Below are 26830 nucleotides of genomic sequence, written 5' to 3'. Positions count from 1 at the left end.
CAGCAGACAACTTGCAATATCATGTAATATTATATCTGTTTTATTCCATGACAATAAAAGAATCTGGAATTTCTTGTGTACAAAGCAGATGAGACAGCATCCAGAAATGGAGAAACTGTTAATGATTTGGCCATACAAACTCTCATCTGATTCACTTAATGACCCAACACATACAAGTCTGTTCTCTCTGCTGTCTGAATTGCTGAATATTTTCAGCGTTTTCTCGGATTTCACATTTCTTCAATTAACGGAACTGTGCATTCCTACCCAAGCAGAACAATAGATATTTGGAGATCACCACAGTCACTAGGAGATACTTTTTGGCTCTTCTAAGTTTTTCGTCCTCCAGCAGAAGACCAACTGAAGTACAGCTGGAAGTTGTCAGGATCTATGTGGAAACTGAAGAGGAGCATTTTTAAAAGGAAGAGGAAAGATACAACGATAGATTCTTGGGGATTTTGGAGGTGAAGTTTCAGAAAAACATGATCAAATTTTGGAGATGCCATTGGTAAAATGTGGGATAAATACTGAGATGACTGAAAATTGTCTTTGGTTTTCCTTTTACCACTTGTTACCTTTATTGCTGGCAACGTTTTGCCAGGAGGGCGCCACAGCGATTGGACTTCCTCACAAGATTGAGCTGGGCAAAGCTACTGGCCACCATCATGTCAACTTTCTACAGGAGCTCTATCGAGAATGTCCTGGCCGGCTCCATCACAGTGGGGTACGGTTGTTGTAGAGCATCGGATTGAAGGTTTATCCGCAGGACATGTAAACTTGAGGGCCATAAAAGTAGCAGAGAGACTCACTTAGGTATGCGTCCCCCCATCAATGGGATTTACCGTGATTTTTGTTTAAAGAGGGATCACAAATTCTGTGAGGACCCCTACCACCCTGCACACAGATCTTCCAGCTACTCCCGTCAGGAAATAGATACAACAGAATTAGTGCCAGAACCACCAGGCTGAGGAACAGCACAGGCAGTGAGACTGCTGAATGACTGGTGATTTGCCAAAACAACTCGCTGTGACTTATTTAATAATAATTATAATAATATTCATGCTAATATATGTATCTATGTTCTGTGTATATGTATCATTTGTCTGCACGAGTGTTAGTGCTGTTTTTGCACCATGGACCGGAGAACACTATTTCGTTGATGAATAAAGTAGAATTTTACAGAACTTTGGTGTCATTGCTGAGATGAGCTTCAGATAGTAAGATCAATCACACATTTCCACCTCTGTAACATTGCTCAATTCCTACCCTCTGCACTTGCTAAGCTATAATTGCTTCTAGTTCGGCAACACCCCAATGGTCTTGTCACTTCCCATCTCTATAGCCTCTTTTAATTCTTCATTTCTCTGCTTTTAAACCAGCTGGCTACCTCAGATGAACTTGCTCCAACATTGGTGGCCAGGCTTCTGGTTCTGAAAGACTCAAGCTGTGGAATTCCCTCGCTAAATCTCTCCATCTGTTTCTTTCTTAAAAGTTTCCCCTTTAAACCTCTAATCATGATTGATTTTTTTGCTGTCACAAGATGGCCCATATTTTTTCAATGAAACTGCTCTGAAGCAATGAGATGTTTTGTTATTAATTGGGGCCAAATACAGTAAAAACCTCTGTTATCCGGAATTCAAGCAAATGGCAGCCTAAAGCAGCAAAGAAAATTGAGTAAAATAAATTAAAAACGTAAGATTAAAATTGTTCTCTGAAGTACAGTAACACATATATCTTTGGGGAAGATAGGAGTAAATATTCAGCCAGTGGAGGGCCTTGGTCATGCTTTGCTCATACCAGCTGCTTGAATAAATTTTGCGTTTGAATAAAATGGTGCATACAGGATGAAGAGCTGGTTGATGCCACTTGTCATTGGGGTGACTCTCTTAAAGTGTCTCCTTATTCCTGCTTGATAAGTCACCCCGGTCAGAGGCTTTATCTGTAAATTTGAGGGAGGGGAGGTTAATTATCAATAAAGTTATTGTTCTTCTTTTGGGTGACTTCATGGTAGGGGAGGAACCTGCAGATGCAGTGACGATTAAGTGTTTTCAAAGAATGTGACAGAAAATAAAGTAAAAAGCTTTAAGGTTTATATATTCATGCAAGTGAAGTTTGTTCAGTGTAAGTCTCTTAATCCTGGAGCATTAGTTGGGCATTGTAAGAGTATCAAGCAACCAGAAAATACATTTATCCGGCATCTACCAATCCCCATAGGTGCTGGATACTAGACATTTTACTGTAAATCAAAATTGCCATTAAGTTTTGTAGAAATAAATAGCACTTGTAATATCCTCCCCAACTAGGCTGGACAATGGAGCAAAGGTTCTGGAGAAGAATAGAGTATGGTGTACAGATTCAAGCTTCTTATTTTAGAAAGGATGTCCTGGCATTGGAGAGGGTTGAGAGAAGATTTATAAGAATGATTCCCAGAATGAAGGCATTAGCATATGAGGAACATTTGACAGCTCTTGGACTGGACTCCTTGGAGTTTAGAACACACAGAAGCATTTTGAATGTTGAAAGGCCTGGACAGAGTAGATGTGGCAAAGTTGTTTCCCATGGTAGGGGAGTCAAAGACAAGAAAGCACAACTTCAGGATTGAAGGGTGCCCATTTAAAAGAGAAAACTGAATAATTTCTTGAGCTAGAGAGGCTGAACCTCTGGAATTTGCTGCCATGGCGGCTGTGGAGGCCAGGTCATTGGGTGTACTTAAGGCAGAGATTGATACCTATCAAAGGTTATGGGAAGATGGTCGAGAAGTGGGGCAGAGTGGGACAATGGATCAGTTCAGGATGGAATGGTGGAGCAGAATGAATGGCCTACCTCTGCTCCAATATCTTACAGCCTTATGTGATGAATTGTTTCCCGACAAAATTCCAAACACAATCTAGGCATTGATTTGGTTCAATTGCTAAATGATCTGCTCACATTTCCTCGATGGTGTGGAATAATGTTCCATGTATGAAACAATTATTAGGTTTAATACCGCTGCTAATTTGTTGCTTTAAATATACTGTGTTAAAGTTGCGATTCATCTGCAATTGATGCTGATTAAAAGATAATCTTTCTTTTTGAAAGGTTGATAAATTTTTTTTGCAGAGAAAATAGATAATATTAATGTGCTGGCAAACATAATAAATCTTCAAGAAATTCAAAGTCTCGGGTTCACTCAACTACAACAAATGCCTGTTTATTGTAATCTAAATGTATATATCTGCAAATTAAATCAAAACTGATCACCGGAGAAGATGCTTATTTGCAGAAGTTGACAAAAATTGATGTACAGTTAAAGATACCTCAGATAACTTTCAAATTGCAGCACTCCTGCTGATAACCATCAAATACAATGATTCATTAAGGAAGTAAATTTTCAATTAACAAGCATACAATGCAAAAATATGCATCTTCACACATCTCCTTTCCTGTACTGTTTGATGACATAAAAAGATCAAGTTGCAGATGTTGTCTGCTATGCTGGAGACTACAGTGGAATGTCAAGATCAGAGCTACTTGGATGTTCAAAGTAAAAGCTATGGCCACATTTTACCCACAGAAAATCAGAAGTGGATATTATGGACCATAAACATTTGTAATTGCGCTACCTGAGGCAGGTAAAACCATGAGTGAAACATTGCTCATTTTTGAAAGAGTACATTTTAACCTGCACCATATGCATCAGACTGGTGTGTGGATCACGGACAAACCTGATGCAGAGTTAAACAAAATATGAATGATGCATTACTGTTTATAAAGAATATGAGAATTTGCACCGAGTAAAAATATTTTCCTTTCTAGATTATGAATTCAGATGAGCTTATCCTAAGCAAGTCCTGCCATTCAACATAACTTGTCCATGCCAACCAAGTTGTCTCCCTCTAAACCTTTTCTACTCATGTACCTGTTTGAATATCCTTAAAATGTTCCAATTGGACTTGCCTCTATCATTTCCTTTGGCAGGTCGTCCCAAATATCTACCATCAAATGTGTGAATAAATTGTCCTCTGGTCTCTTAAGTCTTTCCTCCGTCATCTTAAATATGTGTCTCCCTTTCCCCAGGGAAAAAGACTACGTCCTTTTTCTATGCCCCTCATGATTTTATATTTCTCTTAAAGGCCACCCTCAGCCTCCTATGCTCCAGAGGGACCCCCCCCCCCACCCCCCCACCCAGCTATCTAGCCTCCACGTAACTCAAGCTTCCTGTCTGGGTAACATCCTCCTGAATTTTTTATGCACTCTTTCCAGCTTTAATGACATCTCTCCTCAAACTATGTGACTAGAACTGCACAGAATATTTTTAGTTATGGTCTTATCAATGTCTTATATAGTTGTAACAAGATATCCAACCCCTATACTCAATGAACAGAGAACATAACAGCACATTACAGGCCCACGATGCTGTACCAATATATAAATCTACTCTTGAATGCAATCATGCTTAAAGGGTTCTATAAAATCTTATCAACCTTTCATGGAAGAATTTACGTGTACCCCCAAGTCTTTCTGTTCAACAGCACTATCCAGGGGACTACATTTACTATGTAAGTCCTATCCTGGTTTCACTTCTCAAAATGCAAGACTTTGTACTTGCCCAAGTTAAATTGCATCTGCCATCCCTTCCCCTACTTTCCCAGTGGATCCAGATCTTGTGGCAATCTCAGATCACCTTATTTATTGTCCATTTTACCACCAATTTTGGTGTCACCCACATTCAAAGTGACTTTTAGAGCTTCAGAAAGCATTCTTTATAATTTATGCAAGCAGCATTTAACACCTTACATTCAGCACTGGACTAATCATTGAATTGGAGTGACAGAATACATTCAGCAAAAGGATCAGATCTACATTAAAAACATAGGTCTTGGAAAATGCCAGACCAGTCATAAAGGGAAGTGACAAACAGCTCACAGGATAGTATCAATGGGTTGAAGAAATGTTATTTAAAACCAATAAATCTTCAGCAATCAGTTGCATCAGTAGTTGGTGATTACCACCACCAGTTGTTATTGAACAGGGGATGATTTTAAAAAATCATTAGTTGAAGCTCATTTATTAAAGGGCACCTGGATAGAACAAATGAATGTTTAAAACCTAGAAAAGCCAATTAAATTTTCAGGGATAAAATCTTCTGAAGTGATTAAGGAAGGCAATTAAATTTTTTTGTATTGATCACATCTATAGATAAAAACTCTTTGCAGGGAAACCCTGAATTCAGTGTGATGGCGAATTAAGCCTCATTTAGGTTTGACTATTGACCTATGGAATCATTCCGCATTCAGCCAGCATCACTAATTGTTTCCACCGTTATATTTTCCCCTTCAAGTGCTTTTTTGTATTTGCTTTAGTTCCAGGAGGCATTCTTGAAAAGATAAACACAGTTTGCAAATAATTTGTGAGGCTTCCCATTGCAAAAGGCAATGTTATGGATACTTTATGAATTCAAACAACAAGGTTTCAAGGAACTGTACTGCACAAGCATTATCAAATCAAATCTGAAACTAAACCAGTTAAACAAGAAAGTCTGCAGATCCTGTGATTGTAGTTTACACACAAAAAAATGCTGGGAGAAACTCAGCAAGTCACATAATGTTCTTTATGTAGCAAAGATAACCAAAGTTTCAGGCATGAGCTCTGCATCAAAGTCCAAGCAAACAGCAGGCAGGCACCTGAATAAAATGGTGGGAGAAGGGGAAGGGAGAGGACCACAGTCCCAAAGGCAAGAGGTCATAGGTGGATATGGGTGGGAGGGTACAAGTGAAATAAGCTGAGATGTGATAAAGGATGGGGTAGTGCTCTGAATGGAGACCGGAGCATCTGGAGGAAACCCACACAGACACAGGGAGAAATACAAACTCCTTGCAGACAGGGCCAAATTTGGACCTAGGTCACTGGTGCTGTAATAGCTTTGTGCTAACCGTCATGATAATTATGCCACCCCTGTAACCGCTTCTGCTATGTATTTGAGCTATATCACTATCTGATATCTCCACGCTCTCCAGTCCTGTTCCCCCATGCACACCTTTGCCACTCATCTCTTCTTTACAGTTGGATGTGCTTTCAACTGTCTGGACGCACAGCACATCACTGACCACACAGCACAGAAAGGTGCGTCAAAACCTTCTCCCTGCACATAGCCCTTTAACACAGAGATCACACTGAATTGGCGTGTGAATGACCTGTGTTTAAAGCCAGGTCAGGTTGGGTTGTTCACACTGAACCAAGAAAAGCCGGGTCAGTGCGACCTTTTACACAGGGACCCAGCATTCCGGTGCAAAAGGAGACGGGACTTGCAGCATTACAGCGTCAGTGTCCTGGAAGGTGGGTAAGCCTTTTACACAGTAGCCGAGGCGACTGATACTACCGACTGTGGTGGATAATTACAGGGATGAAAATGACCCCTCCGACCGTGTTCGTACCATCTTTTAAGGGCAATGTAAAAGGGCCTTGCGAGAATAATGCAGCGAATTCCACTCAATTGTCCTCTCATAATTGTCCGCTTTGGACATTTATCCAGCTCCCTTTCCAATGTTACTTGACCATCACAAAAATTTAAGGTTATTAACAGCTTCAGCTTCTTTCCTCTAATTGCTATTAAACTGTGATTTTGTTGAGGAGAATGTTTTGCAAAGAAAAGGTGAAATCAAAGATGTATTGATTTCACAGGTCTTAATGACCATCAACCTCCAAAAGGAGCGAGGGGAGAGGAGAGAGGGAGAAAAAGAGAGAAGGGAAAGAGAAAAGAGAGAGGTTTGGGTGAGAGAGGGTCAAGCGAGTGGAGAGAGGGTGGTGGAGAATGAAGAGAGGGTGGGGAGAAAGGAGAGTGGTGGAGAAAGGAGAGTGGTGGAGAATGGAGAGAGGGTGGGGGAGATCAGAGAGAGGGTGGGGGAGAATGGGAGGGACATATTCACTCTGGAATGCCACGTCTTGCCACTTTGTTGAAATCATCCAATATGACTAAATTTTACGAATATCAATTTGTTAGTTTGTTGTTGATATTCTTCCACATTAAAAGCAGTGGATTTTATTAATTACATGTGCACAGATGGTGGGGATTTGTGATGGACTAGTATTTATTACTCTTCACAAAAGGTTCCAGTACAGCTTAAGCAGTATTGAAAAACATTGATGGGTTTGGAATCACTCACTGGATAAAGATGGCAAATCACTGGATAAAGATGGATAAAGGTGGGGTTGGAATCACTCACTGGATAAAGATGGCAAATCACTGGATAAAGATGGATAAAGGTGGGGTTGGAATCACTCACTGGATAAAGATGGCAAATCACTGGATAAAGGTGGGTTTGGAATCACTCACTGGATAAAGATGGCAAATTTCCTTCCCAGATGATCAACAATTAATCAGATAGTTCATGTGAGAATCTCAGACTTTCAGTGATAATTACCAATACCAGCCTTTATATTCTCCAGCTCCTTTGGTACCATGACTACCAGCCCCCCCACATCTCCATCGGGCACACAAAACTCAAAACGGTCAACCAGTTTACCTATCTCGGCTGCACCATTTCATCAGATGCAAGGATCGACAACGAGATAGACAACAGACTCGCCAAGGCAAATAGTGCCTTTGGAAGACTACACAAAAGAGTCTGGAAAAACAACCAACTGAAAAACCTCACAAAGATTAGCGTATACTAATTGTCATACCCACACTCCTGTTCGGCTCCGAATCATGGGTCGTCTACCGGCATCACCTACGGCTCCTAGAACGCTTCCACCAGCATTGTCTCTGCTCCATCCACAACATTCATTGGAGCGACTTCATCACCAACATCGAAGTACTCGAGATGGCAGAGGCCGACAGCATCGAATCCACGCTGCTGAAGATCCAACTGCGCTGGGTAGGTCACGTCTCCAGTATGGAGGACCATCGCCTTCCCAAGATCGTGTTCTATGGCGAGCTCTCCACTGGCCACCGAGACAGAGGTGCACCAAAGAAGAGGTACAAGGACTGCCTAAAGAAAGCTCTTGGTGCCTGCCACATTGACCACTGCCAGTGGGCTGATCTCGTCTCAAACCATGCATCTTGGTGCCTCACAGTTTGGCGGGCAGCAACATCCTTTGAAGAAGACCGCAGAGCCCACCTCACTGACAAAAGACAAAGGAGGAAAAACCCAACACCCAACCCTAACCCATCAATTTTCCCTTGCAACCACTGCAACCGTGTCTGCCTGTCCCGCATCGGACTTGTCAGCCACAAACGAGCCTGCAGGGGACATTACCCCTCCATAAATCTTCGTCCTCGAAGCCAAGCCAAAGAAACATATTCTGTACAGTATCTGGAATTCAAGCAACCTTGAAAAAAATTGGAGGATAAATAAAAGTATAAAATAATTGGAAAAAAATTATGTAACTTTAAAATTGCAAAGTAAATGTTCTCTGAAGCAACACATAAACCTTTGTTGAAGATGGGAGAAAATATTCAGCCAGCGGAAGGCCCTTGGTCAAGGTTTGTTTGTCGCAGCTGTTTGAATAAATTTGTGTGAAACAGCAATGGCGTCGCAAAGGATGAAGAGCTGGTTGATGCCGTTGGGGCGACTCTCGTTAAGTGTCTCCTTATCCCTGCTTAGTAAGAGTTGCCCCAGTCAGAGGCTTTATTTATACACTTGGGGACGGGGTTAATTATCTATAATGTTATTGTTTGTCTTTCGAGTGGCTCCATGAGGGAGAGGAACCTGCAGATGCAGTGACGGTTAAATGTTTTTTTAAAAAATGACTGAAAATAAAGTAAAATGCTTTAAGGTTTTTCTATTCATGCAAGTGGAGTTTGTTCAGTGTAAGCACAGTGTAGAATTTTTGTCTTATAAACAGTTTATTCTTAATACAGGAGTATTAGTTAGGCGTTGTAAGAGTACATCTCAAACAACCAGAAAACTCGCTTATTCGGCATCTACCAATCCCTATAGGTGTCAGACACCAGAGGTTTTACTGTACTCTACATTTCTAACTTTTTCATATTTTATTTCCAATGCATTGGAATTTCCAGTCTCTCACTTTGGTTTAATTCCTACTGTCTAAGTTGTCCAACTTCTTTCCCTCTCCCTCAATGTGGCTGATCACTGAAAACTAATGGGAATTCAGTGGAACCCATTGCTCAAGCTATTTCCTCAATAGCAGAAGCTGGGCCTGATAACCTATTATCTCAGATGGGTTTCTTGCCTCTTGTACAATAAATGACATCTTTCAAAGTTTTATTGCACAATTTACAGCTTCCAAACATTTCTGTGCAGTCTTCAAGTATGCATTGCTAAATGTCCCTCGTGAACAAATAAATAATCCCAACATCATTCATTGTTGTGAAGCCAGTTCTCATGCCCTCAGTGAAAGAGTACAAGAAGCCCTGAAATTACAGTTGCTTTTCCTTTTTGCGATTTATTGTAACGTTGTACCCTGACAGTTCCTGCGCTCTGCAGTAACACTTACGATTTGATTAACGTAAAGCAACTTGTCTGTGGTGATCACGAAGATTTGAAGACAAATGTTATTTGCCAAATCCTACTTAGATGCAGCCCATTTGGCTGTATTGATCAATATGTGTTTTATCAGCAAGACCGGTTGTTTCAATGGTGTATTGGGAATAAAAGCAATTGATTGTTAAAGACCTGATTGGCCTGTTTCCGTGCTGTAAACGGTTATATGGTTACATGCACCTTACTTAAAACATTCCCATTGGAAAGGAACACTGATTTAAATGAAGCTAACTGAATAACATTTCAGAAAGTAATGAGAAGAGCAAGTTAAAATTAAACAAGAATGCTGGCACAAATTCAAACATGGGCATGATCTTCTGGAAATCTAGGCATATTGATCAAGATCAGGTTCCACTGGAATTGCTATTTTGTAATGAGTTCTAATTCTAATGTTTTAAAAATTACAATTAAAAAAAAATTCTTTTATTAGCTATACTTCTTATTCTCAGGAGTAATTTAGAAAAAAAAACGTAATTTCAAACATTTCCACAAAAAGAATAGCTGAAGGAAGAAAAGCATTGATGCATGTTTTCAGTGTGGCTTTGTGCTTTTATTCCTGTCCGTAACCCGGAAGGAATACCTGTATTCTGTGGAAGTTGGCCAAAACCTCAGTGGTTATAATGGCAGATGTAGGACACTGTTGTGACACAGAGCTTTGAGCAAGTGCCCAATTTTGCCAACAAAGAATGGTTGGAATCTGATTGCCCAAAATTACCATTGCAATGTTTATTATCTCTAATAATTTGTGGACAAAGGCTTAGTTTTGCTGAAACAGTTGACACTATAACTGAGCAATGGTAAGTCAGTGAAATGGAGAGAGCATTGCAGCAAGACCAAACGCATTAGCTTGATATTTCCAGCTAATCCCCGTTCTATTTCCAGCATTTACAATTCCTCACTTTTTGTGTTAATTCTTCCAGTTATGTTGCTCTTTGATTTTGTTCTGTTTCACTGTTTTTGTTAATTACTGAAAACTAATAGGAACTACTCAATGAAATCGCTGAAAGCTGAAGAATTCCAATATCAAAATAGTATATACCTTTTGGATGGTTATGACAGTTTTGAGTTAATGAGAGCAAAGAACTTAGAAGGGATCAGCACACAACTGAAGACTTTTCTCGATGACATGGATCAATGGATAAACTCATTGCTTCAATGAGAGGGGGGATCTCATTGAAACATTTCAAATGTTGAAAGGCATGGACAGAGAAGATGTAGAAAGGCTGTTTCCCATGATGGGAGAGTTCAATTTCAGGATTGAAGGGAGTCTGCTTAGAACGGAGATGAGGAGGAATTTCTTCAGCCAGAGGGTGGTAAATCTGCAGAATTTATTGCCACAGACAGTTGTGGAGGCCAGGTCATTGGGTTTATTTAAGGTAGAGATTGATGGGTTCTTGATTAGCCAGGGCATCAAAGGTTATGGGGAGAAGGCCGGGCAGTGGAGCTGAGTGGGGAAATGGATCAGCTCATGATGAAATGGCAGGGCAGATTCAATAGGCTGAATGGCCTATTTTTGCTTTATGGGCTTATGGTTATTGTTGTTTATGACTGATGACAAACAATTATCTTAATTACATCATTATTTTCAATTAAGTCATCACTTGTCTAAGAGCTTAAGTTTTCAAACAGCAAATTAAGTTTTTAGAGACAGACTTCCTGCCTCATGAGATGTGGAACTAGTGGCTGAATGTATCTTCAACCATGGAGTCATTGAAATACAACTTGGATTCCAATAAAAGGTTGGTCTGTGGCGAACCGGCCCTGCTTGTATCGTCACGTGGCGGGGCAGCCATGGGGAAATGGTGTTGTCAGAGGTTTCTCTCTGACTCCAGCATCCTTTCCAGCGCCCACCCTGGGCAACGATTATGACGTCACAAGGCACCAGGTGACTGAGCTCACGCTGCCCTTAAAAGGGCGCGCTGAATTAGAGTAAAAAGTCATTAACGACCTTCAGTGTGGCACCAATGATTTCCTTCAGCTCCTGCAAGCGCCGCAGAAGTGATCCCGATGGGCCCAGACGTCTATCTGGAACCAGCAAATGATGGACAAAGCCGAGGTGAACACTGTAGCCCTCAAACTCCCCCCCTTCTGGCCCCATCGCCCACAGACGTGGTTCAGGCAGCCGGTGGCACAATTCCACCTCCGCAACATCTCAGCCGACGCCACAAAATTTTACCACCAGCAGTGGGCAAGTATACCGCCCTCAAAAATCTACTCCTGGGGATGTTTGGCCTCACTCCCCAGCAGCGTGCTTCCAGACTCTTACACCTGGATGGGTTGGGGGAATCGCAGACCCTCAGCCCTCATGGACGAAAAGCTTGCCCTGGCGGAGGATCATGAGCCATGTTTCCTCTTCCGCCAGATATTCCTTGAACAGATGCCAAAAGATATCCGGCTCCATCTGTCCAAAGAGGACTTTTCCAACCTCCGTAGGCCGCAACCCGGGCAGATGCCCTCTGGCGCGCCAAACAGGAGAACGAGGCAGCCCTCAGCCAAGTCTCCAAGCCGGGGCCCCGCCATCCGCAGGATACCCCCAAGCACAAGCCAGAGGGAACCCAGTCAACATGGTCCCTTTATCACCAGCGCTGGGGAGTGAAAGCCTGCAAGTACCGCCCAGCCGCTGCTCTGCGATACCTCCACTGGCTCACCATGCCCTGTAGTCCCACAGGAGTGGAGGGCTAGGGTCGTCAGCTCTATCCACGATCTCGTCCACCCCTCAGTAAAGACGTATGGTGGCGCAGCGATTCATCTGGCATGGCCTTAAGAAGGAGGCGGCAGCGCTAACCCGCAACTGAATCAGGTGCCAGACGTCTAAAGTCCACAGGTACACAGGCCCATGTTCAACATTTCGACTCGGCAACGCGGAGGTTCCAGCATATCCACGTGGCTGTCGTGCACCCTGTTTACCATAGTGGACAGAGCAACCAGGTGGCTGAAAGTCATCCCGGTCTGTGAGGCGTCAGTGGAGACGTGTGCTAGAGCCCTGGTCAGCCAGTGGATTGCTCGTTTCAGCGTGCCGGCGCACATCACGAGTGACAGAGGCGCCCAATTTACATCCGCAGTATGGTCACAGCTGGCAAGACTTTTAGGGATAACACTGCACTACACCACGGCCTACCACCCACAGTCTAAAGGGTTGGTAGAGAGGTTCCACTGACACCTAAAGCCCACTCTGATGGCAAGACTTTCCGGCACCGAATGGGTGGACGAGTTGCCCTGCGTTCTCCTTGGGATTAGGACGGCGCCCAAGGAGGACCTCCAAGCCTCGTCAGCACAAATGGTTTACGGCGCGCCACTCTCCCTGCCAGGCGAATTCTTCGGCCTGGAGGCTGAGACGACGCACAATGAAGGTGAGCGGCTCGCGGACCTCCGTAAACGACTGGGCCACCTAACCCCGCCGCCCCCATCGCACCACGGCACCCAACCTTCCCATCGACCGAAAGAAATGGATGGGGTGTAATTCGTGTTCGTCCAGAGAGGACCACAGAGCGCCCCACTGCAGCACCCATACAAAGGGCCGTACAAGTTTCTTCGGCGGTCAGGTGGAACTTTCACTTTAGATGTGGGGGACAGGGAAGAACAGTTCACAGCCGGTGCAGACGGCCATGCCCAAGCGCCGGGGCCGGCCGCCAAAGCGACAGGATGCGTAGCTGGTTCTGGGGGGGGGGGGTGCGCACGTCCTCATGGCAAACCAGCCCCACTTGTATCGCCACGTGGCGGGCATCCCTTCCACCGCACACCCTGGGCAGCGATTATGACGTCACAATGCACCAGGTGACTGAACTCATGCTGCCCTTAAAGGGGCGCGCGGAACTTGAATAAAAACAGTTGTTAACAACCTTCGGTTTGGCAGCAGTCATTTCTTTCAGCTCCTGCAATCACCACAGGTCACAATTTATCTTGCAAAGTACTTACAAATCATAAAGTTAGTGAAATAACAACTTTTCTTTTTCAAGCCTCAGCTAACCACATTTATACATGTGATTCCATGCCTCATATTAACCATTCGTGTTAATATTGGAAATGTGTTAAGAATCTCTCCACATAACAGCCTGGCTTTCTGAACCTCCCCAACACTTTTACTACTTAAAGCTGACTTGGCCTAAGAGATCTGGAGTTCATCTTTCTGAAAGAAAACACTGGAGATAAATAAACATAATATATTGCCCATGCAGAAAGGGATCCAGTGACGAGAGTAGAAATTTTCATTCAATCTGATCAATGCTTGTTTTGTTTTTAGTTAAGCATGCAATTTATTCATTTAATTCTGTGCTCTGTCATGCAGTGCAACAGTTCCAGCGTCGAATAAATTATTATGAGAAATAGATCCATGTTCTGTACCATAGCTTCAGGGAAGAAACTGAAGTACTAAACTAAACGTTTTACTATATTGAAAATAAATGTCACTGATGTTCATCTTAAGACAAAGAACAAACACTCTAAATAGTTCAAAAAAAAACAATACTCACATCTTATCCTGACCAGCACCAACTCTCAGAGTAAGCCTTGGGATAACAGGGGAGGGAGCTGGTACATTTATTTCAGGTTTTGCCTGCCATAGAAATACAGTGAGAGTTATTATTTAGCACACTGGCTATTTCCATATTGGTGGTTCATAAATAAAAATTGTTTTGACATTTCGCTCTTCATGCTGAAAGAATACCAGAGATATTATGATTACATAAACACATTTATGGCTGGGTAAAATACATTACAATTTCAGCCTGACATCAAATACCCCATTATGGGGTTATGTTTGTTGTGAGAAGCCTTCCTCCAACCTACAAATAGATTCTCAAATGTCCAAGGAGTTGGAAGCTAAGAAACAGAGTTCTGAAAAATGAATGAAGGCCAATTTTTAATTTTTTCATACTCTGAGGTTTTTTTGGGGGGTCAATTATAGTCAAACATCCTAACATTATAAGGAAAAGCAAGAATTAACTTTTATTTGAGTGAAATCTAAGTGCTCTCCTTCCCTGGTGGCAAAATTGAGACTGGATGATCATATTAATTATTACATATTTAAGGATGAAAGGTCATTTAATAGAGGTCTACAAGATTATGAGAGGCATAGACCCACATCTTTTTTCCCAGGGTGGGAGTAGCAAACACAGAGGACATCTGTACAGGTGAGGAGAGAAAAAGTTAGGGGAGACATCATAGATAAGTTATTTTTACAGAGTTGTGGGCACCTGGAATGATTAGCCTGGGGAGGTGGTGGAGGCTGAAACATTAGGGGGCTTTTAAAAAACTCTTAGGCAGGCACATGAATGAAAGAAAAATAAATTATTATGAGGTAGGGAGGGTTTAGTTTTTTTGGTTAGGCACAACATTGTGGTCCAAAGGTCCTGTACTGTGTTGTGATATTCTATGTTCTATTTATTATTTCAGCATTAAAGTGCCTGGATAGGTAAACAGAAGATATAGGTGGAGAACAATGTTTGTCATCTTGAGATTCTCTTTTTCAGTAAGATCCTGTACTTCAACTTCGCTTACCTGAACAATCTCCAGATTATTAATCTTCTTCTCTAGGCCATAAACATATAGACTTCAGCCCTGAATGTACTCAATGACTCGGCATACGAACATATTAAAGAGCTGTCTCCTTATCTCAGTCCTAAGAGGCATATTCTTTATCTTGAGATGAAGCCCCATAACTCTAGACTCTCAATACCAACCTAATTCACCTCGCAGGTATCGGGAACTAATGATAGGAGAGGCTTATCATGAGTTTAAAGATTGTAGGGAGGCCCTTTGAAATTAGAATTGTTAAAGCAATGCAATAGCATTTCCATTTTGTTTTGCTATTGGCAGGTGTTCTGTGAGAAAATTATAGCCCATTTTCTCCACACTGGATTGTCTTTCCATTCAAGGTTAATGAGCGGAAAATCTAGGTAGTTATGTAATTTCTTTGATGTGTGATGCCATCCACAAAGGCGGATTAATGGATGTCTTACACTCTAAACTAAAGCAAGCGCTCAAAAAGTAAATGTAATCAAAAGGATAATGCACACCTTAATTAAAACAGAAATAATTAGTAAGTATTTGGATGTTATGGTAATATTGAAGTGAAATAACCTGGCCTTTACTTGAACACCAGCACTTGATCCATAAGCAGTTAACGCCAGCTGTTTGCATGGCTTTTAAAGTTAAATAAACTATTGGAGAATCCTCATTCACAACACAGCCCAAGCCTAATAAACAGTGGGGAGAATAGCCATGACGAGTTCTGTGGGACTGTGCATTGTTTAAAGTGATTCCCCCTGCCACTGTATTTGTGGAAGCAGTACAGGTGGTCTAAAGTGACCTATTTACAGCTTGTGTAACATCTAGTTATGAATGATTTCACGGATCCTTATCTGATGTTGACCGTTTCTTTCATGCCAAATGGTGCCAATATAAAACAAATTCACTTGCTCTTTTCCAAGCTTGACGAGAGATATGGTACTCATCCATAGTGTTAATCATCATGTTTAGACCCCTCCATACAGACGACAAAAGTTTATTTTACATCATGCTGTGGGTAGCGGAGCCATGGAGCAGAAAGTAAGTAGAATAAATTAGTTTCGAGATAATGATAATATTTTGCTGCAAAATGGGGTTCTTGATATAATTGTAGGAAGAATTAAAATCAAATTGAAGGGGCAATTCCAAGTTTTGCAAATGATAGGGTAGCTAAACATGAATTAAGCTTTTATTCCATTTCGACATACAGCACGGTAGCAGGTCCTTTTGGCCCATGAGCCCATGCTGCCCAATTACACCCAAATGACCCCTTGTTTGTTTTGAAGGGTGGGAGGAAACCAGAGCACCCAGAAGAAACCCATGCAGACCCAGGGAGAATGTACAAATTCTTTACAGTCAACACAGGATTTGAACCCAGGTCCTGATCGCTGGTGCTGTAACAGCGTTGCACTAACTGCCACACTGACTGTTCCGAGTTCCAAAAGTCACGACACCAGAAGGAAAGAGAGTTGTAAATCAATAGCAGTTAGATGCTTAATGTTTAATCCACTTGCATTGATGCTTTGAATTAAAAGTAACACAGAAGAGTTTACATGACTCAATATTTGGCATTCAGGGGCAAAAGACATAATGCTCTGGAATAATCCAGATTAAAGTACATCAGCTTTATTTCAAATGAAAGAACAGTTGATTGATCAAAATCTGCCACCGGGCCATTTACAAACAAGATAAATGCAGTTCTCCTAAAAATATTATCAAGATTGATCATCGAGATCAATGGTTCCCAAAGGCTACCTGAAATATTCTTTGACTTAATGTGGACCATTTATAACAAACTCTCGAGACAGCAGTGGGTGGTGGGGGAAGGTGCTGGTAAACTTGAGCCTCTTCCCAGACCATTGATGAGCTTTGTGTTTTGTTGGGACAATATTTTGAGAATTTGATTTCTTTTTCCATTAAAGTCAAGATATTGATTTACATATTACTTTATTACATAAGTAATGTTTATCTTTATCTTGTTACCAAGGACCACCTCTCTCATTGCTGAGGACCACCTATAACAGATCCCCAGACCACCAGAGAGCCACAGGTTGAGAAATACAACTTCTCAAGACAAATCTTACAAATCTCATTTATACAAAGAATAAAAGGCAGTGCTTGTTTTAAAATAGATTTTAAAAGTTTATGGTCAAAAATGCACAATTTTATAGAAAGTCTTTTTATTAAATTCAGAATCTCTCCTTTCACGGTCATTCTTGAATGGATTTAACTATTCCCATCTGGGATTAGTCAGAACTGATGTATCAAAAGGAATAAAAGAACTTATTTAATGAAACTTAAAAAAATGTCAAACTGCCAGAAAATCTTCCACAAATAGGACATGAAGCCAGCTCAGCCGATGCTTTGCTTAGTGGTTTCATGTGTTCGTTGCAATTTTAACTGAACCATATGGATGGGAGGATGCTGTTTAGGTTTGTACAGAATTCTGCAGGGGAGGGAGTAGGAAATTCTGTTGGCTCTGACCTCCATTTAGTCAGCTTTGCTTAAAGGTTAATGCATGCGAAATTTGGGTGAGAGTTGATTCAGCTACAATGTTGAAGTGAAACATGAAAATCTATAGACGCTGTTTTTGTAGTAAAAAGTAAAGGTTTCATTATTGTCATGTAATACTACATTTTAGAATGTAATATATATGAAATTCTTTAACTTTGTCTACCGTAAGGAAGACAGAGAGTTGTCACTATGTCAAGCGCCCCTCACAGAAATTAGGCGCCAGAGAGGATTGAACTTGTAATCCCTGGTTTACAAAACCAGTGCTCTAACCACTAAGCTATTGAACACAGAAACACTGGAAAAACTCAGTTGGTCGTGCTGGTGCTGCAATGGTATTGCAATTGGGAAAGGAGTTTGAATCCAGCGTTGTCTACAAGGAGTTTGTACTTTTCTCTCGTGTCTGTTTGGGATAACCCCAGGAACTCTGGCTTCCCCCCACCCTTCAAAATGTTGTAGGTCAATTGGATTCAATTAGGCAGCATGAGCTCATGGGCTGAAGGGCCTGTTGTCATGCTGTATCTCAAAATTTAAAATAAAAATTCCGTCTGGGTGCCTTCCAGCCGGATGGCATTAACAGCGACCTCTCCGGTTTCTGTTAGCACCCACCCCCACCCCACTTCTCTCCCTATTCCTCCTTTCCTCTAGCACTTGCCCTTTCTGTCTTTCTCCCCAGCTTTTTAATTCAGGCGCCTACCTGCTTTTTATTCATACCTTGAAGAAGGGCTCAGGCTAGAAATGTCAGTAATATATCTTTACCTCCTATGGACGCTGTGAGAGCTGCTGAGCTCCTCCAGCATTTCTGTGTTTTTACAATATCCTCATCTCTCCTTGTAGATGAACATTTTGCTAGCAATCACCTTTTGGCTCGCATAAGACAAATGGCCAGTTAATGCATGCCACCACTGGTTGCTATTACCCCTGAATCCATATCACAGCATTATTTTCAGGGAAACAGATAATAAAAGCAAAGATTAGGTGCCCTGTAATGAGATGGCCATAAAGAGCATACCAAAATAGACTTAGATGCTAACATAATGTGTGATGTTAGGAATATAATTAATCAGAAAGGGCAAGGCAAAGGTAATGACAACATCAGTAAGTAGATAAAGACTGTTACACTGCTCTAGTTTGTTCCGAAAAGTAGAAATAAACGTAGCTTTCAGTAGACAGAAAAGGATTGGGCTTGTTTACTGGTAGGGGACGTGGTACTGACAGCAGAACTACAACATAATTTTGCACATCATTGTCCATTCTGAAACTGGATTTCTTTTGATCGTTGCTTCCTGGACACAACAGCAGTTAACAATGAGATAATAACAGAACTAATGAAGAGATATCAAATCTGTGTAGTTGCTACTTAATCCGATTAATGCAGGGCAAAATGCTCCAATACAACACTTATCAATAATATTTCACAAAGAACACCAAATTTAGAAATAATTGGTGTGCCATGCACCAAAAAGGGATGTTATATGACACAGATTTTAGAGCAGCGATATGGCTATTCTTGAAACCTAATGGAGTTCTTTAGTTTGGATTTGAAAAGCAGGAAAGCTGGATCTTGATCACATTAAGTTTGCTGCTCAGGTTTCTATTTAGAATTGGGAACCTCGCAATAGTGTGCAAACCTGTGAAGGCCTCCGAGAAAGGGGGAAAGGTGAACTCACTTGATTCTCAAAGGCAAAATATCACATCATCCGGGTAAACCGGCATATTGAAAAAAAAATGTTTATTTTCCATCAGACTGGCAAGCTCATGAAATCGAAAATATTAACAAGTGAAAGGTTTGGCACCTCTCATTGTGGACTAGCTTTGTGTTTTCCTTGCTGGACAAGAATTGAAATCGATTCTTAGGTTGACAAATGTTTACAGAATTCGAATTTTTGCACACAATTTTGCAGATACCGATGACTTGATGACTGTTTTAAATAGATGGTGAAAGATAGAATTCACTTCCTCCGTACCAATCAGATCATCTCTGGCACCAAGGAAAACAATCTGGCAACTTCAGTGTGTGCAGGCCAAACCCTGGGAAATTGCACATACAAATTAGGAATACACATCTGTCATAAATACAACAGAAATGGGCAGGAAATGACCCAATACTCCCGGCACTGAAACCATTAAAGGGTTTCAGCTCCTCAAGAGAATGAACAAAAAGAGGATCAAGAAAGTAATAACTTGTAATTATTGCCTCGAGATGAGAGCTGAGTGTAAAGGCTGGGTTTGCGATCGTTGTAATAGGAACTAAACTGGTTTAATTGAATAAGATTGTCAATAATTTTGCTACTCCTTCACACATGTAGGAAATATTGGAAAGCTATTTTAAAATTTTAAATGTAGACTAAAGCACGGCTACAGGCCCTTTCGATCCACAAGCCTGTGCCGCCCAATTAACCTACAAACAATGAACATTTTGCAAGGTGAGAGGAAATCGGAGTGCAGACACAGGGAAAATTATTTACAGACAGTGGCGGATTCGAATCTTGGTTCCTGACACTGTGCACTAACCGCTACGCTAACTATACCACCCAAGTACAGACTTTTTTAATGACAAGTTCTGAATCTTATCTGTTTCATAGTCGGGAATTGATACAAGTAACCAACCCCGACACACAAACAACTGGATTGGATGTTCATCTAAAATGGTAGCCTCCTGGAAAGATTCACACAACAATGCTTACATGTAATGGTTGGGATATAGCCAATGAACGATACTCTCCAGAGTGAAAGTGCGAAACCAGGGTTGCAGAGGTCAAGGGAAAGATGGGAGTCGGACTTGAGTGTGGTGATTTCAGAAAGAAGCTGGTCAGATTGGTGTAAGGACAGCACGACATCAATTATAAATGCAAGATATGGACTAGTCCAGTATAATTTTTACACCAATCATATCTTACAAAAAGCTGAAATTTCAAAGACGTGTTTCAGATGTGGGACGGAGACAGGAACTTTTCTAAACGCCACGTGGTTGTGCTTGAAAGTGAGGCCATTTTGGCAAGAAATTGCAGAAAAATTAACCAGGATAACAGAAGTGGCCTTCACGGGTGACCCGGAGCTCGATCTATCAGGTAATTTCATGGAAATAAGCGACAAATCGACCAAATATCAAATCTCATTTATAAAAATAGCACTGACAGTAGTGAACAAAAATGTATCGCAATCACTTGGAATTCCGACACCCCTCTACTCATAGAACGATGGACTGTGGAAATGAACAGCTGTACACCGCTGGGAAAAAAAATTACATATAACTTAAAGAACAAATATGACAATTTTGTAAATGTCTGGCAGCCACACCTGGACCACATAGGGGCCCAGATACATAATAAAAAGGAACAAAAAAGGCTATAAAAGTAACTATTATATATTCAAAAACGTAGTTTCCCCAACTGTACTCTATGTCTTTAAAATATATTTAAGCTCTGATGGTGAACAGATCTGTATGTATGAAAGAGGAGGGGGAGGGAGGGACTATTTTGTTTGTGAGGAAAAGTTTGATGTATTGTATATTTAAAATGTTACTGTATATTTTTTGAAAAAAATATTTTAAAAAGTAATGCTTACATGTAATACTGCAAAACTGTTTAATCTCTCCAGAGGAAAGGTTACAACATCACAAGCTGCCAAGCAAAATAAGGTCTATCCTTCGTGATTCCATTAGAAAAATTGTTGTGGCTGCTGCAGGGGTTTAAATCTTTTAAAAGACTGGAAATAATACATTTTCTCCTTAACCCTGCTATTGAAATTTATCTCACTCCATCTTTTCTCCAGAAACATTTTTAGTCGTCTCTGGAATTATTTGCAACAACTATCAGATATGTTTTTCCTTCCATCTTCGTTTTGGAATCCAAATCAATATTGACCACAATCAATATTTTACATAAATTACAAAAAATTTTTGTTAGGTTTCCAGCTTTAATCCTTGCTCAGAACTCTGAAATCCTGCATATTAATTATTTGATTCCTCATTGTAAGAAAACTTATTACTGTGAGTGTTATTTCATACTGGTTTGAACAAATGCCATGGATTAAATAATTTCAAAAATTGTATTCTCTCTCCATTAATACCGCCTTGTATGAACCTTTCCTTCTGATCATAGATTTTGAGGGCATATCTCAGCAAATAACATAACCACTGTACATGTCTTCCTTCGTTTCTTGCTGGGAATTAATTTCTTCCCATTTGTCAACAACTGGTCCAAACATTGTTCTCAATATGAAAGACACCCCATTTTGAATATTATGCTAAATTCCCTTGACCATGTACATATCCATTGGACTACTCTGGCATTAATCAGTTTCAGCACGAAGTACTTGCTCTTTTCTTATTTCTGAGTTAGCAATACTTTTGGTATTCTCACAAATCTTTGTTATCTATTCACATAACTTGGCTAAGAGATTTTGTCAGGTGCTTTTAAAAAAAACCATTAAACATCATAATTCTGTGCAGTAACCTTTAAATATTAGTATTATATTTGCATTGCTTACTTTTAAGTTATTTGCATTGAAACCCGATGAAGGTGAAAAAAGGTAGATTACTGATTCCTTGTTCAAAATAATACAAATCAATCATTGATTGAAATATATAACCTTTGTTCTTTTAGGCTGTGTGGATTTGAAATGGTGTGAATGGATGTAAGTTTGCAAAGTTGAAAGGGAAAAAAAAAATCACCTGTTAAAAAAGCTGGGGACTAGCACAGGTTGGAGACAGCATTCAATGCAAGATAGCAAAGGGCCACCAACGTAAGACACCTTTGCTAGAAGTACATCGCCAGTGGATTTGTTCACAGTCTTATATAGGAGCACCATTATTTTCCCCTGGATAAATAATACCAGACACATAAGCCCCTTCTGGAGTGTATTGCATTTTTCCCTTAATCTTCGGGGATTTAGATTCTTTTTACTGCATACCTTAAGGCACACACTGATAATGCTCTGCTGCTTTACATTTCTCCCATGACACCTGTGCAGCACCATCACAAAGGGGAAGCGTTAAGATTGATTCTCCGAAAATTTAATTTAAAAAAAAATCGTGTCTTGCAGTTTAAAAAAAACCCTCAACTTTGAAGTTTATCTGAGCAGATTAATCTAAATTACAATAGTATCTTGGAACATTTGATGTCTTCTGTTTCCAAGATTTTCTTTACAACAAATAAAGCAGCAGATGTCTGAGCTGTACATGAATTTCAGTAAAGACATAATTCAGCCCACAAAAGAGTAGTGTGTGAAACATTCAAGGGATTTTACATTACATTTAACAGAAAGTGATCAGTATTTCAAATCGGTGTTTCACCAAATTGCTCTACTTTCCATATTGGCCTTCGTATAAATCAAAGTATTGAAATAGGAGTTAGGATGTTATGGTAAAGTTGTATAAGACATTGGTGAGGCCAAATTTGGAGATTGGAAGAGAGCAGAGAAGATTTACCAGGATGTTTTGCCCGGACTTCAGGAACTGAATTACAGGAAAAGGTTAACAGGTTACGTCTTTTTTCCCTTGAGCATAGAAGAATGAGGGGAGATTTGATAGAAGTGTATAAAATTATGAGAGGTATTGACTGAGTAAATGTAGATAGGCTTTTTCTACTGACGGTAAGTGAAATGCAAACCAGAGGACATGGGTTAAGGATGAAAGGGGAAAGGTTTTGGGGGCAACATTAGGTGGCACTTCTTCACGCAGAAAGCGGTGGAAGTTCGAAACCAGCTGCCAGCTGAAGTGGTGAATGCGGGCTCAAGTTTAACATTTAAGAACAATTTGGACAGATACATGGATGGGAGAGGTGTGGAGGGCTATGGACTGGGTGCAGGTCAGTGGGATTAGACAGAAAAATAGTTTGGCTCAAATTAGAAGGATTGAAGGGCCTGTCTGTGCTGTAAATCTACAAAAAGGTAGTTTTTTAAATACTTCATCAGTTTTTTAATGAGAAAATGGAATTTCAGAGGAATAAAAACCAATAAAACAATCATTTTTAAAGTAAAACAACTGATTCAGTTAAAAAAAAAGTACTGATGTAGGGTTTTTAAAGTTTTGCTGCTGGGTATCATTGTAATTTGACAGCTGCCCCAAAATGAACTTTTAAAAGAAAATATTAGAAATAAAATCAATATCCTCACAAATTATTTGAGCATTAAGTTCAGGCATGTGGGCTAAAAGGTGCCTGCACTGAACTTTGCGATGCTCAGTTTGTAATGAAGAGCTAGTATTGGAGATGGTAGCTCAACTTTGCAATGGTCATACTTAAGTATTTAAAAATAATCCCAGTGAAAGCATAGTATGACTTACCTTTTCATGTTTATGCTTCTCTTTTTCTTTCTCTTTTTCCTTTTCCTTCTCCTTCTTCTCTTTCTCTTTCTTCTCTTTTTCTTTCATCCTGTCCTTGTCTTTCTTTTTCTTTTTCTCCTTTTTGTCTTTTTTCTTGTCCTTCTCTTTAGATTTCTCTTCAAAAAGTCTTTCTGGGACCATAGTTGGCACCGAAGGCAAAACAGATGGACTCCGAACACTGCTTGGGGTGCTGAACAAGGGTTCTTTAGGAACAAATGGGAGTTGTGTCAAGGGATTCTTAACTTTATGTTTATCTTTATCTTTATTCTTGTCTTTACCCTTTTTACCCTTTTCTTTATCCTTCTTCTTTTCCTTGTGTTTTTCTTTGTCTCTTTTAAAGTTCCCGTCCTTATGTTTTGTTTTTACATCACCATCAAAATCTTTAATTCTAAATTTAAACTGATCCATCTCATGGTCTTTTGCAAGTTCCTTAAACATTTTGGACTCTTTGTTCACTTCCTTTTCCTTGTTCTTCTCTTTGTCTTTCCCCTTTTCCTTTTTCTCTTTATCCTTATCTTTCAGCTTTTCTTTTTCCTTTTTCTTGATTTTCATCCTAATTTCTTTCTTCAGCTTTTTCTTCACATCAGATGAAGACGTGTGCTTTGTACGTTCTTCATAGAGTTTAAGAAGAGGCTCTGGGGTGGGCGGAGAAGCGGATGGGGAAGAAAGGTAAGGAATGGCGGCAGGAACAGAGGGTGGAGTGCCCATGCTTGCTTTCCTCACAACCTCATTAATGGAATCATCCAGTGTCCAGGACACATTTGTGCTAGTTGTTGGGGCAGATGACGACACAGGGGTTGCACTACCCCTGCTAAAACTGCTGGAAAGGGAAAATAACCGCGGGGTTGATGATTCTGAAATTGTGAGTCTTCTCGGGCTAGTGAAGATCTCCTTCTCTGACTCTGAGCCCGAGGAAAACTCAAAGGGGTCGGGTTCACGCTCAGCACAAGCACGAGCTATAACGGCATTGATGGAGTCATCAATACTCTTATCAGGCATTGGCAATTTTTTTGGCGATGTATCTGAAAGGTTTGGTTTCTCCACTTCAATCAGTGCATGGGATAGCTTCATTTGAATATTTTCTTTACCAAGTTTTTCAGTTCCAGAGTTACAGACAGACAAGGGCGTCCTGTTTGGGGTCTCATTCTTGATTGTTGAATGAGAGACATTTGGTGGTACTTTTGGACTTTTAGGGCTTTTGGGACTTTTTGTGCGCATGGGTGATTTTTTGTCCGTTTTCAAAGAAGCTTTTGGAGAACGAATGGGGCTTCCCAAAAGTGCTAGCTGAGATCCTTTGGGGGATTTGGGCTTTTGTACAGATGATGACGAGATCTTAGATTTGACTTTTGGTGTGAATACTTTTGAATCTGATGTTTTGGGGGTTGAAAGTTGGGATGGTTTTGGTATTGGTGCCAGCATTGGAGGTTCAGGGGAAAGTGGCAGAGAGTCCAAATGATCTGGTGGTGGAACTGGAGATAAAACAGGAGGCACCCTTTGAGAGTTGATCATACTTAAAGGTTCCCTGGGTTCCAAAACCCCATCGGGGCTGTCTATTTTACATCCAGTTGTTCTGGCCCGCTTTGCAACTGGTAAATCGACAGAGTCTGGGCTTTCTAATGGTCTTTTCCCCAAAATGTTTTCATCATTAACAGCCTCTTCCTCCTCCATTTCCTCCTCTTCCTCTTCAAGAGGGACCTGCATTGCTTCTGCTGACGTACCTCCATCAGTGGGGACCTGCTCTTCTTCTTCCTCTGTTAAACAAAATGCAACATTAAAAAAAGATAGAAATTGTACATAGAATTATAACTTTTTCCATTTCTAACAATGAACAATTGGACAGCAGTCATTCGTTAATGACTAATGTTTTGGACTTGAGCCTTTTGTCAAGGTATCAAAGGTACTCCTTCTTCTCTCTCACCTGCTCTTCTTTCATACCTGTGGCATCAGGACCCTGGACCATTACATTTAAAAAAGAAATTAGAGATACAGCACATTAGTAGGGCCATGAGCCTGTGCTACCCAATTACACGCAATTGACCTACAATCCTGGAATGCTTTGAACGGTGGGAGGAAGCTGGAGCTTCTGGAGGAAACCAACACAGACATGGAGAGAAGGTACAAACTCCTTACAGACAGTGCTGGATTCGAACCCCAGTTGCTGGTGCCGTAACATCACTGCGCTAACTGTGCCACTAACATTAAGCTGTCAGTCTTGCCCTTCTGTCAACCACGTTTCTGTTTTGGCTGCAATATCCCACATTAGGTCATCAAGCAGAACTGCACTTGACCTATCAAAGTGAGGGTATTAAAAAGTGTTTACAACATCATTATATATGTCGGTGGTACAAAGAGCAAAATTGCTTTTGAACACTAAATTTGGCAAGTTCAAAGGAAATCAGTAAAGTATTATTCAGGATTAAGAGTTCAACAGGAGTGCCCTGAAGGTACAATTTGCTAAGAAATGTAGCTCAACTTCACTATTCTTTGTGAAGAACAAGGTAGAAGTCATGATGTACACTACAGTTAGAAGTGCCAAAGCAAACAGATACTGTATGAGAGTATACAACATACTCAACCCTTTTTTTGGCCATGGCTCCCTAGGTCTCTGTTCAAAGTTTATGGGTCCCCTTCCCTGTGAAGCAGTCAAATTTAGTTGGTTTCTTTCCTACCGACCACATAACCAATATTTTATGATTTTAGTCTGTGGCCCCCCCCCCCCTTAAATGTGCTGTGGCTCCTGGAGTTGGGGCGGGGTTGAGGGGCCGCGTATGGACCCTGGTGAGAATGGCTGATATACAATATTCATACTGCTATTTTCCCCACCTACTATTATTGCAGTTGTAACCACGATTATTCTAATTGTATGAGATCACAAAAGGGCTAAGTCACGTTTATAAGAAGAATAAATGAATTAATAGGATCCTGTGTCATTACACAGAGCAGTTATTTCATTTTTTCAGAAAATAAACAAGTAAAAAAATCCCTGCAACATTTGAATGCACAA

At 40.7% G+C, this 26830-nt stretch overlaps 1 protein-coding gene across 6 annotated transcripts in view; it reads right to left on the bottom strand.

The window, feature by feature from the left end:
- The window catches only part of taf3 (TAF3 RNA polymerase II, TATA box binding protein (TBP)-associated facto), a 170447-nt gene that overhangs the window by 17721 nt on the left and 125896 nt on the right, over window positions 1–26830 (bottom strand). For all 6 annotated transcript variants that reach the window (XM_069910006.1, XM_069910007.1, XM_069910008.1 and 3 more), the window contains 2 exons: window positions 23788–25577; window positions 13955–14037 (listed from right to left, as the gene is read on the bottom strand). In XM_069910006.1, the coding sequence (XP_069766107.1) occupies window positions 13955–14037; window positions 23788–25577 (1873 nt within the window). The remainder of the gene's footprint in view (window positions 1–13954; window positions 14038–23787; window positions 25578–26830) is intronic.

The sequence above is a fragment of the Narcine bancroftii genome, chromosome 13 (assembly GCF_036971445.1).
Source record: "Narcine bancroftii isolate sNarBan1 chromosome 13, sNarBan1.hap1, whole genome shotgun sequence".
NCBI classification, from domain to species: domain Eukaryota; kingdom Metazoa; phylum Chordata; class Chondrichthyes; order Torpediniformes; family Narcinidae; genus Narcine; species Narcine bancroftii.
Note: the sequence above shows the minus strand (reverse complement) of the source record. Positions and strands in the feature narration are given on the sequence as shown.